Raw genomic sequence first — 16,863 nt, forward strand, 5'->3', positions numbered from 1 at the left:
ATGGACGTCAGCAAACCATGGAGGCTTCCCTGCCTAGGACACTAAAGCAATAATCCTTATGGCTACTATGACTTTTCTGATAAACTAGCAAGAAATACCATAGATAGGAAATAAGACCAAATAATACCTGGACCAGTGTCCCTGGTGTATACTCCTCTTCATCCAGGACTAGCGAGGAGCCGTACCAGAAGGCCAGTGCATAACACAGAAAGATGAGACACCACATGTATCCGGTAAAGAAGCCCATCACCATTCCTTTTCTAATTCCCCAGCGCTGGGCGAACACAAGATTTTTCTCATACCTGTAAACAGAAAAGGTCTGAGTCAATGCCAGCTGGAGCAGCTCAGGGTATCACATTTAAGATGGGTCATGATGCAGAATTTTATTCAGGGATTATAGTCACCCCTAAACACCCCTACTTAAGTCGGTCACAGCTTGGATGGGGAACAGTGAGATAGCCTTGGCCCCAAGACAAAACAATGTTTTAAGACAACTGTCTTTGCTTGGGATCTATTACTACTTACATTTAAAGTGTTTCCTTGGAATATATATCAGGTTTTCTGTCAGAAAATAATCAATTATCTCCAAATCAACAGATTAGACTAGTCACATGGTGAGTTCCAGACCAGCCAGGACTACATAGTGAGACTGTGTCTCAAAAAACAACCAACAAACAAATCAAAAAGCTCAAAATATATTAACTAAATTACAAGAATAAATAAAATCTTTTTTTTCTTTTTCATTTTTTTTTTCCAAGACAGAATTTCTCTGTGTAGCTCTGGCTGCTCTGGAACTTGCTGAGTAGACCAAGCTGGCCTCGAACTCAAGATACATACCTGGTTCTGTCTACCGAGTGCTGGAATTGAAGGTGTGTGCCATCACCACCCGCTAAAAAAATATTTTTGATAACTACATCATTTTTGCAAATTAAGTTTTTACTTTCATTAAAAATTTGTCTCTATAATGATTTGTCATAATTTATCAGTGCTAATTTTTGTTTGGTTAAATGAAAAATTATAGGATTTATTAAATGCATTTAACAGCACAGTAGTTTCATAAAAAATGTTCAATTAAAAAAAATGTTCTGAGGCTGTCCAGATGACCCAGTGAGTAAAGGCAGCTAGCCCAAGGACCCAAGTTTGATCTCCAGGACCCACATAGTGGAAAGGCAGATCTGATTCCTGCAGTGATCCTCTGACCTTCACCTGCCCTGAGCCCACACACCACCCTTCTTCCCTGTAAAATAAATGAAATATAATCTTAGGAAAATGAAAAAAGTGGAATCGCAGTTTGAATCATGCTGCCATTTCCCTTTCTTTCTTTCTTTCTTTCTTTCTTTCTTTCTTTCTTTCTTTCTTTCTTTCTTTCTCTTTCTTTCTTTTTCTTTCTTTCTCTTTCTTTCTTTTCTTCTTTCTTTTCTTTCCCCCCAACAGATGAACAACCAATTTTAATAGGTGCAAACATCTTCCTGCCTCAGCTTCCTTTGTGCTGGGATGAAAGGCATGAGTCATTGTGCCAGGCTCCCTTAGTCTTTGAAAATGTAAATTAAATTAGTTTTTTTACTGACATATAAAAACAGAGCATCATATGTAGTGATGGGAAAAAATGTGATGCTTTGATGCATGTACACATCAGGTAATGTTTAAATCAAGTAATGTTAAATGTTTATATATATATATATATATATATATATATATATATATATATTATATATATTACCAACTGGGTGTGGGAGTAAACTAGTGATCCTAGGACTAGATAGTCAGAGGGGGAAGATTCCAAGTTTAGGGACAGCCTTGGCTACATAGCAAGTCAAAGTCAGCATGGGCTACAGATTGAAAAAACAAACAAAAACCCCAAGGACAAACTTTCAAAATCCTTCTTTCTTTTGGAACTATGCAGCACACTGCTCTCTATGTTGTTGCACTGTGCATTAGCGTATCAGAACTTGCTCCCAACTTCACACCCGTTGGTCACTCTTTCCCCCTGTTGCCCCGCCCACTCTCTGACGTCCATCAGTCTCCTCTTAACTCCTATGCTAGCAACGTTTCTAGATTCCACATATATAAGTGCAATTGTGTAAACCTCTCACTTGACTGAGCACGTTGTTACAAATAACACCATTTTGTGTTTTATTATGCTCAAACTGTATCTTGCTGTATGTATGTACTGCATTTCCTTTATCTGTTGATCAATGAATAGACACTAAGGTTGTTTTTATTCCTCAGCTCTTATGAACACCACCACAATAAATACGCTATGCAGATATCTGTTACACATGCTGATTTCATTTCCTTTGGGTATGTCCCCAGCAGTGGGACTGTTGGGTCGTATACTTCTCATTTTAATTTATTGAGGAACGTCCTTGCTGTTTTACAGAATAGATCCACTAGTGTGTATTTTTACCCACAGTGGGCAAGGGTTCCTTTTGCCCCATATCCTCTATGGCCTTATTATATTTGGCCATTTTGCCAACAGTTATTTTTGCTAGTGTGAGGTAGAATTGCGGGTTAGTTTTGAGTTGTGTTTCTCTGATGACTACCCGGGGTGATGGCACTCTTCTCACAGAACTGACTGTTTGTGTGTCATCCTGCAAACTGTCCACTTAACTCCGTTGCTCATTTTCAGGTTGGAGTAACCGTTACCTTACTAGTGAGGTTTTTAAAGTTTCTTACAGTTCTCCTCATCAGTCCCTGGTCAGATGCATGGTATATGCACAGTTTCTCCCTCTCTGATGACTGTCTTTCCCTTCGTGCCGGGGAACTTTTCAGTGTGGTGTAGTATCATTTGTTTATTTTTTTAATGAGGTTTTTGGGGTTTTCTTTTCTTGTCCTTTGCATTTCTGTGCCAGGTAGGCTTTTCTTAAATGACAGAAAATGCTGCTGAAAGCTGACATGAAGTATAATATGTACACTTCTCTCTCTATCATCTGAATCTGAAACAATTTTCTTGCCTATCTCAGCTCTCTAGAAACCATCTCCAGAAATACATTGTACTGGGTGTGGTAGCATACACCTTTCCTTCTAGTACTTGGGTGATGGCAGCAGGTGACCATGAGCTCGGGACCACCCTGGTCTATATAGCAAGGTCCACAGGGGAAAACGAGAACTCAAAACAATGTTTCAGACTTTTTAAAGCACGCTGGCAATGAATTTTTGCTGATTCGCCTCTTGAAAAAATGTTCTCTCACGTTGCTCTATATGGTTGCAGATCTGCCGCTTTGTACAAGAAGAAGAAAATCAGGGAACTGATTGATTTATGAAATTCAAGAAGCAAACAGATGTTCAAAACAACCAACCTTTCAACCTCTTTATTCTCACCACCAAAAGCAGCCACTGTTCGAATCGATGAAATAACTTCATCAGCAACAGATCCTGCTTTGGCATAAGCCTTCAGCTCAAGCTCTGTGAACTTGGCCACACTCTGAAGCCCAAAGGGGGAGAAAAAAAGAAATAGCCTGTCCATCAATGGTTCATTCAACAAAATGAACAAGTGGCATGATTTAACAAAACATTGGATTTTCACTGTAACAAATCAAGAAAAAAGCTTGTCCAAGATTAGCTTGTGTTAAACATCATCCATTGTGTTTGGAGTTTGATATACCAAAATGACATTAAAAATCTATCTCAATGAAAGTGTTCTCATGGAGTTAAGTGCCCTCAAGTCTGGTAAAACTAGCGTTTAGGTTGTTATGTTCATAAGGTTCCTAAGTCAAACTATGATATATTCCATTGCTGTTGGAGAGAAACCATTGTAGAATTTACAAACATCAGAGGCAAAGACTGGAGGCCTATGTAGGCACATGGTTATCCAGAGTAGAGAATGACAGAATCACAGTACACAGTGACACAGCATTACAGGGGTAATTCCAAAGGAGAAAGCATCAAGTTAATATTTTGACTCAAATATAAAGTGTTTACTAAATTTTTAACTTTTACAAAAGAGAAAGACAACTGTGTTTAGTAGTTTTTAAAAAGTCATTTTTCTAAAATTGGATTTGGACTGAGTCCTGTTGAAAGGTAGCCGGGCATGGCGACATATGCCTGTAATCATAGCATGTGCAAAGTGGATGCAGGAGAATTTGGGATTCAAGGTCAGTCCCATCCACACAATGAGTTCGAAGCCAGTCTGAGATACTAGAGATCCTGTCAGAAGCAAAACCAACCAGACAACAATAAGAAACAAAGGGGGGGGGGAGATAATATTGTGGAAACTCACCTAACTCAGAAAACTAAAATATATACAGTACTTAGATAATGAAAGTGTGTATTCTAACAGGTTTTTCCCCTAGACTTTTGGGAGAACTGTTACTAGCAAAATATTATACGGAGTTCTAAAATATAAAATAATAAAGATAACTTTAATAATATGTTTATTATTTCCTCAGTCCACATTTTCTAAAATATGTACATTGAAAAGACTGTTTTCACCTACACTGACATTTACTTACGTTCAAGTTCAATGGATAACATTACACCTTTTGTGCCATCTTTATCTAATTTATTCCTAAAATAAATACACTTTTGCAAAGTAGTAAGAGCATTAAAGAGTTATAAATGATATCAATTTTATTATAAAGTCACATTACTCAATAATAAGACACATTGGGATTTTAAGGAGCATACATTTTGTAATATCTGAGAGTTGCTTGTGTTTCTCATCCTAAAGAGAAAGGTGTGACAAAAACATACAAACTCACAACCAGTGTTAGTGTGTCATATGCTGCCTGCCCATCACTTCTGTGTGTGTGTATGTGCGTATGTGTATGTGTGTGTGTATGTGTGTGGGTCCTATCTTTGACTTACATGCAACAAAGTTGCTGGTATCATTTTACAGGGACAATCAGGACATGTCTGCAAAGGAAGGTAGGTGCAGAGCTAGAACATTCCAAATCAAGAAGCTAGACTTTTAGGCAATTAGGTGACACAAGAAACTGTACTGTGAAGTCTGGTTCAAAATGAGGTGATTGGGCAATCATTCCATCTCTATGGTGTGAAAACACAGTGTGTGACCCACGGGGATGTGGATATCAATTTATCACAGGTGTGAAGAAAAAAGAATAGTACAGAAAAAAATAAAAGCTGAACAACATTTTTCAGAGCCCATCAGGGTCTTCAGTGGAATTTGAGGTTCTCTGAAGCAAGTCAGGAAAGAGGTTTGTAGAAAAAAGGTAGTTGTAAAGCTTGCAAGGTCTTGTGGGTTTTTAGAAATAGTAAAATATCTCTTTAACAATAGGTTTTTGTGCCAGGCACTGTACTTAACGAATACCATGGGTGGTACCCCGAATAATCATGTGACTTAGGCTGTTATCCTTGTTTTAAGGACGATGGAACTGAGGTTCTGAAGGGTTAAACGTGTTATTCTTCAGTCAACTTCACTTGTGAGTGGTCGGGGCAGAGGGCTTTGTGAAGTGAGCTCTCTGCTACGGTCACTTTCAGCCCTTTCTTACATTGCCCGGGAAGTCTGAGCATCATCAGTGGCTGTGTGAGGGCTTTACTAGAAACTATCACTATGGTGATTGACAGCTGCTGTTCAACGATGTCTAAGTATTGCTCGAGAGTTCCCTTTGAATTCTATTTATAGTAAACTCTCAGCACGTCTCATACCATGACTTGTGATCTAAAGATTTTTTTTAATGTGTTCTATAGATTAAAAAAATAATAATAATTCCTCAAACCAGGGAAGACTTTTAACTGCAGTGACCCCTATTCCTACACTTGGAATAACAGAAGTGAGGAACAGACACTCAGGATGAGTCCACAGACCCCACCCCTGAAACTGCTCAGGTGAACTGGAGGCCGAGCTGTGGAGGCCGAAATCTTTTTGGAGTACTTATTGCTGATCTATGTGTACTTGTTATATCATTTCGGGCATCTGAGCTTGGGGAGAAACAGGGCTGCTGGAGACCGGGTGGGATTCAGCATCAGGCTCCCTCGAACTTCTAGCTGTGAAGTCCTAGATATCTCCCTTTGCTTCTCTGACCTCCATTTATTCAATCCTAAATGGTGTTAGCGCTTTCCTTCTGAGTAAGAATGAGAGATACTGAGTGCGGAACCCCTTAAAAAGTACCTGAGAAAATAGAAGACACTTAATAAATGCAGTAGATTGCTGATAGTCAAATAATAACTTTACTAAAACATCATTAATTCGTCATCTGTGGAGCATTATTTAATACTAAGGAATAATCAAACATTAGAAATCAATATAGTGATAATCACATTGACAACACTTGGGGAAGGAACCCAAGCATCATGTTTTCGCCTTTTGCCAAACTGCAAATGTAAATCTTCCATGGAGAAAAATAAAAACAAAAGAAAATAAAGTACAAACATTCTTACCAGACCTATGATGGCTGCTCCGATCCCAATGAGAGGGCTGACAGAAAGAATAACCAAGGTCAGTTTCCAGCCCCTGTAGAACCCTATCAGGAATCCGCAGATGGCTGTTGTCATGCGCTGAATGAAAAGGGCCATCTGATCAGCAATGGCTTCATTGATTTTATTAACATCACTAGAAGCAAGAGAGAGGCAGAGCAATACAAGTGAATTCCGTCAGTTCAAGTGTTTGTTGAAACAGTTCACTCTCTCTTTCTCTTATGTCTTTGTCCACTGTTGCTCTTTAATGAGAAGTGAGGAATACTTCCAAACCTTCGAAAATTTCTCACACCTTGGAACATTACAACCGCTCTCCTTATAGTCAGCTGTGTATGTCTTAACTTTCAAGCTGGTATGGATTCCGAAACTCTGGATCACCACTGGGAAAAACTCGTACTGCCTTCCTGTCTCCATAGCAAAGTAATTAATCTGGATATGTCCGTCTGCCTGTCCGTCTGTCTATATATGTCTTTCTCTATAGCTGTCTCATATATATGTATGTATATATATTATATGTGTCTGTCTGTCTGTCTATAACTTTGTCTACTTTTATTACATTCTATTTGTAGGCATTAAAAACTAGTTGCTAAGAACACAGACTCTGGGACCACACTCTGAATTTGAATACAAGCTCTTCTTGGGAAAATTATTCAATTTTTGTGCATCAGTTTCCTTATCTATAATAGCAGAAGTCACCTTAGTGTCCAATAATGAGAATCAAACTAATTGATATGTACAAGCATGTAGAACAATAAATACTCAGTGTGATGAGCACCCAACATGTGTTACTTTGGGTCACTTCTTAGCTTGCTCATCTTGTGCCTCCTACCAGGCTTCTAGTTACTCCAGAGCTTCAGAGAAAGGATATGAAGTATTCCAGAATATCGGTGGAATATAATTGCACTGAACTCATAAGCCTGAGAGCATCCCTTTAATCTCTTGTCTAGATGGAGCAAATAGGAGTTGATGTTTAATAGCAAGAAGGAACGCAAGACACTATCCAGAGGTTAACCGTTGTGTTCTAGTGATGTCAAGCATCTATTGATGGTCATAGAAAGTCAAGAGAAAGTAAGTTCTGAACTCTAGAGGCCCGAGTTTCCATTCTCCCTTATCTTTGTTACTGGCAAACAGATCTGAACCAGGTGTTTCCAGGTTCTTAGCCTCTTATCCAGAGAACTGAAAATAAGGTCTCACATAAATTTGCAAAAGAAGCAAGATAGTTTTATTCAGACTTAAATGACAGTACAAAGTATAGAGAATCTACTGTCGAGATTGACAGCAGGCCACAGCTGAGAGTTCTCAGGGGCCCCATGTCACATGGCCTGGGATCTGTTTTTATGGGATCTAAAGAAAAGAGGGGCTGGTTACTAAGGGCATGGTTTGGATGGTTCCCTATTTTTACTGATAGATGAGAGCATTGTTTAAGTCTTCCTACTGTGTGTGTCTCTTCCTATAATGCATCTGACTTGAATCACATGCATACCCAGTTACACATAGGCATAAGGTAGTAAATAGAGGAGCTTCCCTAAAGTTTACCCAAGGACAATTTGGCTTTACTGAGCAGGTTCTCAAAGGCAAATCAGGTCCTTCTTTTCTTCGTACCTAGATAAACTGTCTAGAAACCACCCAAGTTTGATGGTTGTTAGGAGAGGAGAAACTTAACCCGCTGTTCAGAAAGATCTGTACATGTAGTCGATACAGGTGTGGGGTTCAGGGTTGCTAGGTGCATTGTTCAGAGGTGTGTGTATGTGTGTGTGTGTGTGTGTGTGTGTGTGTGTGTGTGTGTGTGTGTAATAGCTAGGCTGCCAAGGGAGGGTATGTATAGCCCAAACTAAACAGAGTCTCAAGTTATTAAGCATTCATCATGCTTGCCTCCTTCCTCTCCAGAGTGCACTTATGTACTTTTGCAAAGCTTCAAAGTTCGGTTCCACAGGGTCCAACTACTGTAAGCTGTTTTGGAGACTGTTGTTTGTTTATTTTTATTTTTTTTTTTTTTTAACTTTCTTAAGCAATTTTTAGAATTTATTTTGGGGTTTGTTTCTGTGCCTCCATAGACATAGCAAAAAAATTACTTCCAAGTTTATTTTTTCCATATGTGTGTAGGTTGTCATAGCCGTCTCTCAGTTTTACCTTATCTCAAATACATCATATATCTAAACTCTCTCCTGTAATAATTAATGTCTAATATTTGACCAATGATCTACAAAGCCGTAACATGCTGTTTTAGTAACTGTATTGTAAGCTATTATTTATGAAAATGCCACACCTATGAAAGTCTAATTTTATTTATTTATTTGTTTATTTATTTATTTATTTGATAATTTTTAAACCAAGGTGTCATATTGCCTAGGCTGGCCTTGAATACCCTGTATAGGCAACAGTGGCCTTGAACTGCTGATTATTTTGCCTCCACCTTTTACCTGCTGGGCTAACAAGTACTTATAACCATAGGGTTTTGTTTTGTTTTTAATCAAAATGATACATTATAACATAGTTGTACCAGCTACTTACTCGGAGAATCTTGAATTCAGCTCTCCCACAGACGTGCAGTCAAACCATCCAATTTCCATTCTCATTATTCTCCGGAAGTAAATTTTCCTCATTTTCCTTATTTGACGAGCCCCAGTGATGACCCAAAATTTTATCTGGAAGTGGACAAAGGTGTCGTTAACATGGCAGCATTAAGCACATTTGTTTATTCTTTCTCCTGTTTCTGACAAATGACACTTCCCATGGTTATGGCTGGGAATAGCTGAAAAGAAGAGGGATGTCATTCCCGAAGTGCCTCTTCTTAGGGACTAAGGTATAAGCTCTGACACCCCCCTGCTAATGGGGAGGTGAGCTGGACATTTGCAGGGGTGACCAGAGATCCGGCTTGGACTCCAGTTCTGGCAAGTGGTCAGGCTACCGTCTTTGAGTTTTGCCTATGGAGTTTCACTGTCTACATCAAGAGAAACAGGTACGCGGCATCCACACTGAGACACAGATGCTCTACATCTGCTCTTTTTGCACACTGCTTCTCAGCTTTCTCCTTGTGGATAAGCACCTCTAGGCATCCACACACAGTGTTCAAAAAATGATTTTGGGACAGTATAAGCCAAAAATCATGATCCAACCAGGGAATCTCATTTCTGATACATTTCCCCTAATTAAAAAAATAAAAAAAAAAATAGGCATCATGAAAACTGGAGACACCGTAAGAGAAATGGATCAGTTTTTCTTTACAACTAATGTTACCTGGAATCCTTCGATAAGTGAAGCAGAGAATTCATTATCTTTGTTTCTACAGAAGGTGGCAAAACATGAACTATTTTTCTTCTTTAATAAATGTAAATAACCTTAAACCCTTTGATCACTTAAGACTAGAAAATCTGATTCAGAATTACAGAATTGGGGCTGGAATGTCATTTGGTTAGACCTCAGCAAAGAAAGAGAAAAAAGGAATATACTCTTTGCTCTCTTAATCTCTCAACGCCTGGCTTTCTCTATGCTACTCAGCTTCAGCCTACAGATAGACAGTAGCTCTTCATTCCTGGGCTGAGAAGAGCAGGGCAGATAGGGGAGGTCAGGGAGGCAGCGCGAGCCTGGTTATGGCTGCTCTGTTTCCCTAAGCAACGGCTAGCATCCCTCTCAGCTGTCATCTGAACAAACCTTCCCGCCCTCTCACATCCTTCATAAGTAGGGCTGCGATTCTTAGGGCTTCTGGATGGCTAAAAAGCTAAAAGCAACACTTTCAGTTTCATCATGGTGTCTACGAGGCCAAACGTTGGTCGGTAAATAAAACGGAGGTGAGACTAACTTGAATGAATCCTAGGATAAGTACAGCCACGCCGATTCCTGCGTAGATGCCAGAGTACTTGATCATTTCACTTTCGAAGTCCACCAACCTTAAAGAGAGAGAAAAGTGCTGAGATTTACAAGTAGGATCCAGCTATCAAAGGTTGCATTGGTAGGTTTGTTGGACTTTAACACAGTCTGACTACATTTCTCTTAAACAGGAGAAAGGCATTGTGTTTCATCAGTATAGGATTATAAAGGATCCACTCAAATCCCTAAATAGAGTTTACAGTACCAATTACACCACAAATATGTTCACCCTCTTCATTTTTTTACACAAAGATGCTAGAATTGTGCAATAACACATGGCAGTTTCTAGAAGAGAGGACCCACAGGGATTCACCTTGGCTGTTTTCCTTATTCACATGCAGAGATGGATTTTTACAGCCAGTTGGGCTTCCTGGGAAGACAATTCTAGAGAGAAGTGAGCTGTCAGTCAGTCAAGAGCTCCCTGTTCACACCTCTAGGAAAGAAAGCCAGCTTTTCATCCCAGAGCGGCATTTTAAAAAGTGTCGGTCACATTCCTATGGGGAGAGAAAACCCCTCCCATTGGCTGGAGCTTTCTCCTGACTACAGCCCCTGAAGCTTCTCTCACTAGGATTAGTTCGTGAGTTGAAGAAGAAATAATGGCAGGGATCCCTAAGCAGTTCTTGTCACTCCCACAGAGATGTCACGGCGTGACACTTGTGACAGAAGGACTTGGATTGGCAGAACCAGGCAAAGGAGGAAACAACAGTCTGAAACTGTGTTCAGGAACTAAGGGATTTTTGTAATGTGAGAATTAGCGTATTTGTTGATAGCGATCCTGGTCTTTAAGAACTAGTTAAATGGCACGGATCCGGTTATTTAGGAAAGGGGAGAGAAGAGGCTCATTAGTGCACATGCCCCCATTCTGCTTGATTTCAGCTGTTCCCTGGTAACCTGAGTTTGCCCTTAGTAGAAAGGACCATTTTCTCTTTTATGTGCTGTGCTTCAGATTTCAAGTCTAAAGTTTCATTGTCTAGCCTAGAACGTGAAAGTGATCTCATACACAGCTACAAAAATCGACAGTTTAAAAACTATCTAAGTCAATGGGTCTCTTGAGTTCACTTTCTTATAGTTCTTACTTTTATTCCCATGAACACCTAGTTGCCTCGATATCATATAATAAGAAGTTATCTTTCCTCCATTGAATTTCTTTCCATCCTTATTTAAAAAATAATATACGTACTTATTTTTGTAAACAGATTTCTGAATACTGTCTGTCCTTCACCAATACCACAGTCTAGACTATTGCTGTAACTACAAGTAATATTGAAATCTAGTAGGTTTATTTTATTTTTCATGAATTTAGTTCCAGTTCTTTTGTTTTTCAATACATGATTTAAAGTAATCTTGCCTATATTGTAATCAAAGTAAGTGTCCAACAATTCCTCAATGAAGAAAATATATTATATATACACAATAAAATACTATTCAGCCTTCAAAAGGAAGAGGACACCCAGTCAGCTGGAAGCCATTTTGTGACATGAAATTTGCCAGACACAGGAAGTGACATCATGCAGTCTCACTTATGCAGAGAGTCTAAAAAAGTGGAACCCACAGGAAAGAATAACAAGGTGGTATCCAGGAACTGGGAGTGAGGAAACCAGGAGAATTTTACCAAAGGACAGAAACTTTGGTAGCAAAGGGAACAAGTGTAAGAGTTCTATTGTGCAGCACAACTACAGTTAGTAACTATGTCTTCGTATAAGTGAGAATGCTGAAGGAGGGCTTTTAAGTGTTCTCATAACAAAAAGTATAGACAATGATATATATGTTAATTAGGGTAATTTAGCCACCCCACAATGTATACATATGTCAAAAAGCCTTGTACAAAGATATACATGCAATTTTAATGTATTAATTCAAAATTCTATCAAAGGAATAAATAATCAGAACAGATCTACATCCAGCAAAGAGACTGAATCAATAACCAAACCACTCAGCAAGGGAAAGACTAGACAACTTCACTGATTAATTTTACCAGATAATTAAATATCAATACCATTTGTTTTAAAGCTTAAAAAAAAGTAGAATTGACAGAAACACTTTCAAATTCACTCTGTGAGTCCAGTGTTAGTTACCTGATTCCAAAAGAATAAGAAAAAAATCAAAAAGTGCATGCATGCACGCTGATATGTCTAATGAATATAGTCACAGTAATCCTCAACACTTAGGAAGCTGAAGAAATAAATGCTCAGTTGATAACGCATTTGCCACGTAAGTACAAGAACCTGAATGTGATCCCCACCATTCACGTAAAAGCTGGCCACACCGCATGCATCTGCAACCCCAGCACTGGGAAGGCAGAGACGGGACCTTGGGGGCTTTCTGGCCAACCATCTAGCAGACTATGTAAGTTAAGCTCTGGGTTCAGTGAAAGATCCAAACTCAAATGAAACAGCTAGTGAGTTCTCAGTGCCCCAGCAGATACCTTCACCCCTGTGCTCACACAGATGGCCCTGGTTAAAGCCAGTGGCTCCCAATCCCAAAACAAAAGACAGAAAAGGGATAGGGACATATCGGAAGAAAGGGGAAGGAGAGGGCTTGTGAGAAGGATAATTGAGGGTGGAGGGATGGGTGTGCCCAGAGTGTGTTATATACATGTCTGAAACTGACAAATCATAAATTAATTTTAAAATATAAATAAAAATAAGGTGGAGAACGATTGATGAAAACATCTAATGATGACCTTTGGTCTCCATACATATCTGCATATGCAAGTTCACAAACACTAGCATGTATACACACACACACACACACACACACACACACACACACACATCCTCAACTGAATACTAACAAATTCATTCTTGGAGCATATTAACAGGATCACACATCATTACTAAGTACAAGGTATTCCTGGTGATTCAGCATATAAAAGTCAGTCAGTAATATAGGCCATATGAATATCATAATACCCAAACCCATATGTTCTCCTTAATAGAGAAATTTTTGACAAAACTCAACACCCCTTAGTGACTAAAAAGCCCTCAAACCAGGAAGAGAAGGCAATTCCCTCAATATGATAAAAGGCACTTGTGAAAACCTACAACTAGCACCATTCTCAGTGGTGAAGGACTTCACCTCAAAGTCAAGACAAACACAAAGGTGCACATTTTCACAGCTCCTACTGAACACTGTATGGGAGACTGGCTCAGAGCAATTAGACAGGAAAAAATTAAGAAAATAAAACATCTAGTGAGAGATGAAATACTGTTGTCTATCACGTGACATTATCGTATCTAGAAAGTTCTAAAGAATCCACTAGAAACCTATTGACATTAATAAACAGGACAATGGGGTTGTAGAAGTTGAGATTAGCATGTCTACTAAATTGTATATCTATATAATAGCAGTGAAAAATCCACCATGGAATTCAGAAAATGTCTGCTCGTAATAGCACCAAAAAGGACAAAGTACTTAGCAAATAAATTTAATAATAGTACAAAATTTATATTATTAAAATACCTTGTTGGGATTAAAAATAACTTAAATAAATGGATCCCAGGCTTACTATTGAGAGAACAATATTCTCCCAGATTGATTTACAGATTCCATTCAACCCCTAGTATTCTGGCTTATTTCTTTCCCGAAGTTAAATACACTAAGCCTCAAAATTATATATATTAAAAAAAATTCTAAAGACCCAGAATAGACAGTAGTGGAAAAGAACCAAGTTGGCAGACTCATGCTTCCTGATCTCAGAGTCTACTATAAAGCCGCAGCAGTTAAAAGGCACTGTTGGCACAAGGAGAAGGGCGTATATGAATGGGAAGGAATTGAGAGCCCACAAATAAACTCTAATGCTTACTAAATTGATTTTGACAAGGGTTCTGAGATTATGCAATGTGAAAAAAAATTAAGTTGACATAGTCTTGCTAGCAAATACTATTAAGTAATTAACTATGTAAAGAAAGGAATCAAATCAAAGCCCTTTCTTCTATCACAGGGAAAAATTTACTCAGAATGAACCACAGACATAAATACATAAGCAGAAACACAATATTCTAAAAAAAATCAATCAATCAGACAAACAAAAACAAAACAGGTTTGAGTTTTCATGACCTTGGATGGTTTCTTAGATGTATCGCCAAAATCAAAACAAAACAAGAAAAAAAAATAAAGTAGAGGTCACCAAAATTAAAAATCTAGGACTTGAAAAATCACCATCAACAGATTGAAAAGACAACTAAAGAATGAGAAACTTTCCTGTAAGTCATACATTTGGTAAAGGACTTATAACTAGAAAATAAACTCTTGTAACTCAATAATAAAAGGACACCTAACCCAATTCAGTAAAGGGCAATTTAAATAGACACTCTTTCTAAAGAACATATGTAAATGGCCAATGAGTCCCCAGAAGATGTCCAACGTTATATGGGTAAGGGTCACGATGACAGTGAGATACTACTTCCCACTCACTAGGATGGGTATTGGATGAGTTTCCTATCGCTGCCATAACAGAGTCCCACAAACTTGGTAACTCAACTCCTTTTAAAGACCAGAAGTCTGAAAGCTTCCCTGGACCTACATCATCGTGTAAAGAAAGTTGTACCACAAGCTGTACCACAAACTATGTCCAATGGTTCTACAGCAGAATCTCACTTGCTTCTTCTGCTACTGGAATGTGTTGACATTCATTGAACATGACAACCTGGTCCCAACTTCCTCCTGTCACCTTACCTCTCCTCTCAATAGTCAAGTCTTGCTGTTTCCTTCTGTTAAAAACAGTGGTTGTATTTAGAGTACACCTGTATACTCTTTCCCACCCCCAAATTCTGAATCTTTTTTATTTGTGTATGTATGGTAGGAGGAGGTTGAGGTGGAATCTTGGTTGGCCTGGTACTCCTGTGAAGACCAAATGGCTTTGAACTTATAGCAATCCTCCAACCTCAGCCTCCCAAGTGTTGAGATTACAGGCATGTCCCACCAGGCCTAGCCTAGATCCTTAATTTAGTCATACCTGCTTAGACCCTTTTTCCATCTAAGGTAATATTCATAGGTTACAGGGATTAGGACCCAGACATCACAGGGAGTCATTAAACCTACTATAACCACTTTCAAAATAAAGATAATAATGAACAATTGCTAGTGAAGGTGTAGAAAAATTATAATCTCATGCACCATTAGGAAGAATGCAAAATGTTACAGACACTTGGAAAATGGCCTGACAGTTCCTCAAAGCATTACACATGAGTGATCTCAGAACTCTGTTCTGAGCTATGTAACTACAAGAAATGAAGTCATACATACACACACACACACACACACACACACACACACACACACACAATGTACACAAATGTCAAAAACAGCATTACTTATAATAGCAAAAAAGCAGAAAAAATCAAATTACCACCAATGAAATAAAACACTATATCTATATAGCAAAATACTTACAAAAAGAAATAGAATACTAATTCATGCTACAACATGGAAAACTTCAAAAACATGATGCTAATTTTTTAAAAGCCAGTCTTAAAAAGGTCATATGTTGCATGAGCCCATTTCTATGATATCTCAAGAATAAGCTAATACACAGACACAGGAAATCAATTGCTGTTACAGACACATAACAGATCATAACAGATGGGAAGTTGGGGAGCAATAGTTAGGGTGTACATTTTCTTTTTTCCTTCTTGTTGCAAATGTCCTGACACTGGTTGAAGTGGTAGATGAAGAACTCTGAGAATCCAAAACAAAACAAAACAAAACAAAACAAAAAACAAACAAAACAAACCCCTGCATGGCACATTTTAAGCAGATGGATTCATGGTATAGTAACTGTTTTAAAATAAAGTTGTTTTGAAGAAATATACTGCCTTAAGTATCAAATTTGAAAGTTGTTCTTGTATGCATACATTCAGTGCACATTATCAAGAAAATAGGCTGAAATCTGACCGAAGATTCAGACTCAGACTTCAACCGAGTGTGTCCATATGTGGGTATGGACAGATTTCCAGTGGTGGTAGCTGTCACAGGGCTACAAAGGTTTCCATCACCCAGTATCCTCAGCCTCATATAGATAGTGCTTCCCAAACTGTACCAGGGTCTATGTGGCCAAAAGAATGTGCTAGAAGTTACAGAATATCTCTTCTATGATTCAGTTAAAAAGATTTTATGACTTCTATCTTTTTTAGACTCTAATGTGGAAAAAAAAAAGAAAATTACACTGTGATATTTTCTCACTCATCAGATTTCTTTCTTTCTATTTTACTATTCTGAGCAGAAATTCTGGTAACTTGGAGACCTGATAGTCTTTAACCCTTATCAGTGTTACTAAGAACTGCTTGCAGGACTTTAGCTTTAACATCCCACCCAATAAAGAGCTATGTAAAATTCAAGAGAGCAAACGTTCAGAAACAGCTCAGGCCACCGGCCGCAAATGTACTTCCCTAAAGTTATTGCCTTGTCTTACAGATACCAGAGCAACACATATATTACGCTATATTATGCAATAGTGTATCCTTAACAATGAGTTTTTCTGAGAAAGGATCTTAAAAGTGTTAGGTAACTGGGAAGGCATTTAACCACTGATATATGAGAAAATGTTCTCTCCCTTATCCTGGGATACGCCCAACTCCATTTTCAAAATGTTCTTACCCCACAAAAGATAAACAAACAGTA

At 38.4% G+C, this 16,863-nt stretch overlaps 1 protein-coding gene across 1 annotated transcript in view; it reads right to left on the minus strand.

The window, feature by feature from the left end:
* The window catches only part of Abcb11 (ATP binding cassette subfamily B member 11), an 85,026-nt gene that overhangs the window by 50,213 nt on the left and 17,950 nt on the right, over positions 1-16,863 (minus strand). Inside the window, exons 6-10 of the mRNA XM_028882008.2 lie at positions 10,175-10,262; positions 8,887-9,020; positions 6,340-6,511; positions 3,300-3,424; positions 128-302 (exon numbers count right to left, since the gene is read on the minus strand). Of these exons, the coding sequence (XP_028737841.2) occupies positions 128-302; positions 3,300-3,424; positions 6,340-6,511; positions 8,887-9,020; positions 10,175-10,262 (694 nt within the window). The remainder of the gene's footprint in view (positions 1-127; positions 303-3,299; positions 3,425-6,339; positions 6,512-8,886; positions 9,021-10,174; positions 10,263-16,863) is intronic.

The sequence above is a fragment of the Peromyscus leucopus genome, chromosome 4, assembly GCF_004664715.2.
Source record: "Peromyscus leucopus breed LL Stock chromosome 4, UCI_PerLeu_2.1, whole genome shotgun sequence".
Lineage (NCBI taxonomy): Eukaryota > Metazoa > Chordata > Mammalia > Rodentia > Cricetidae > Peromyscus > Peromyscus leucopus.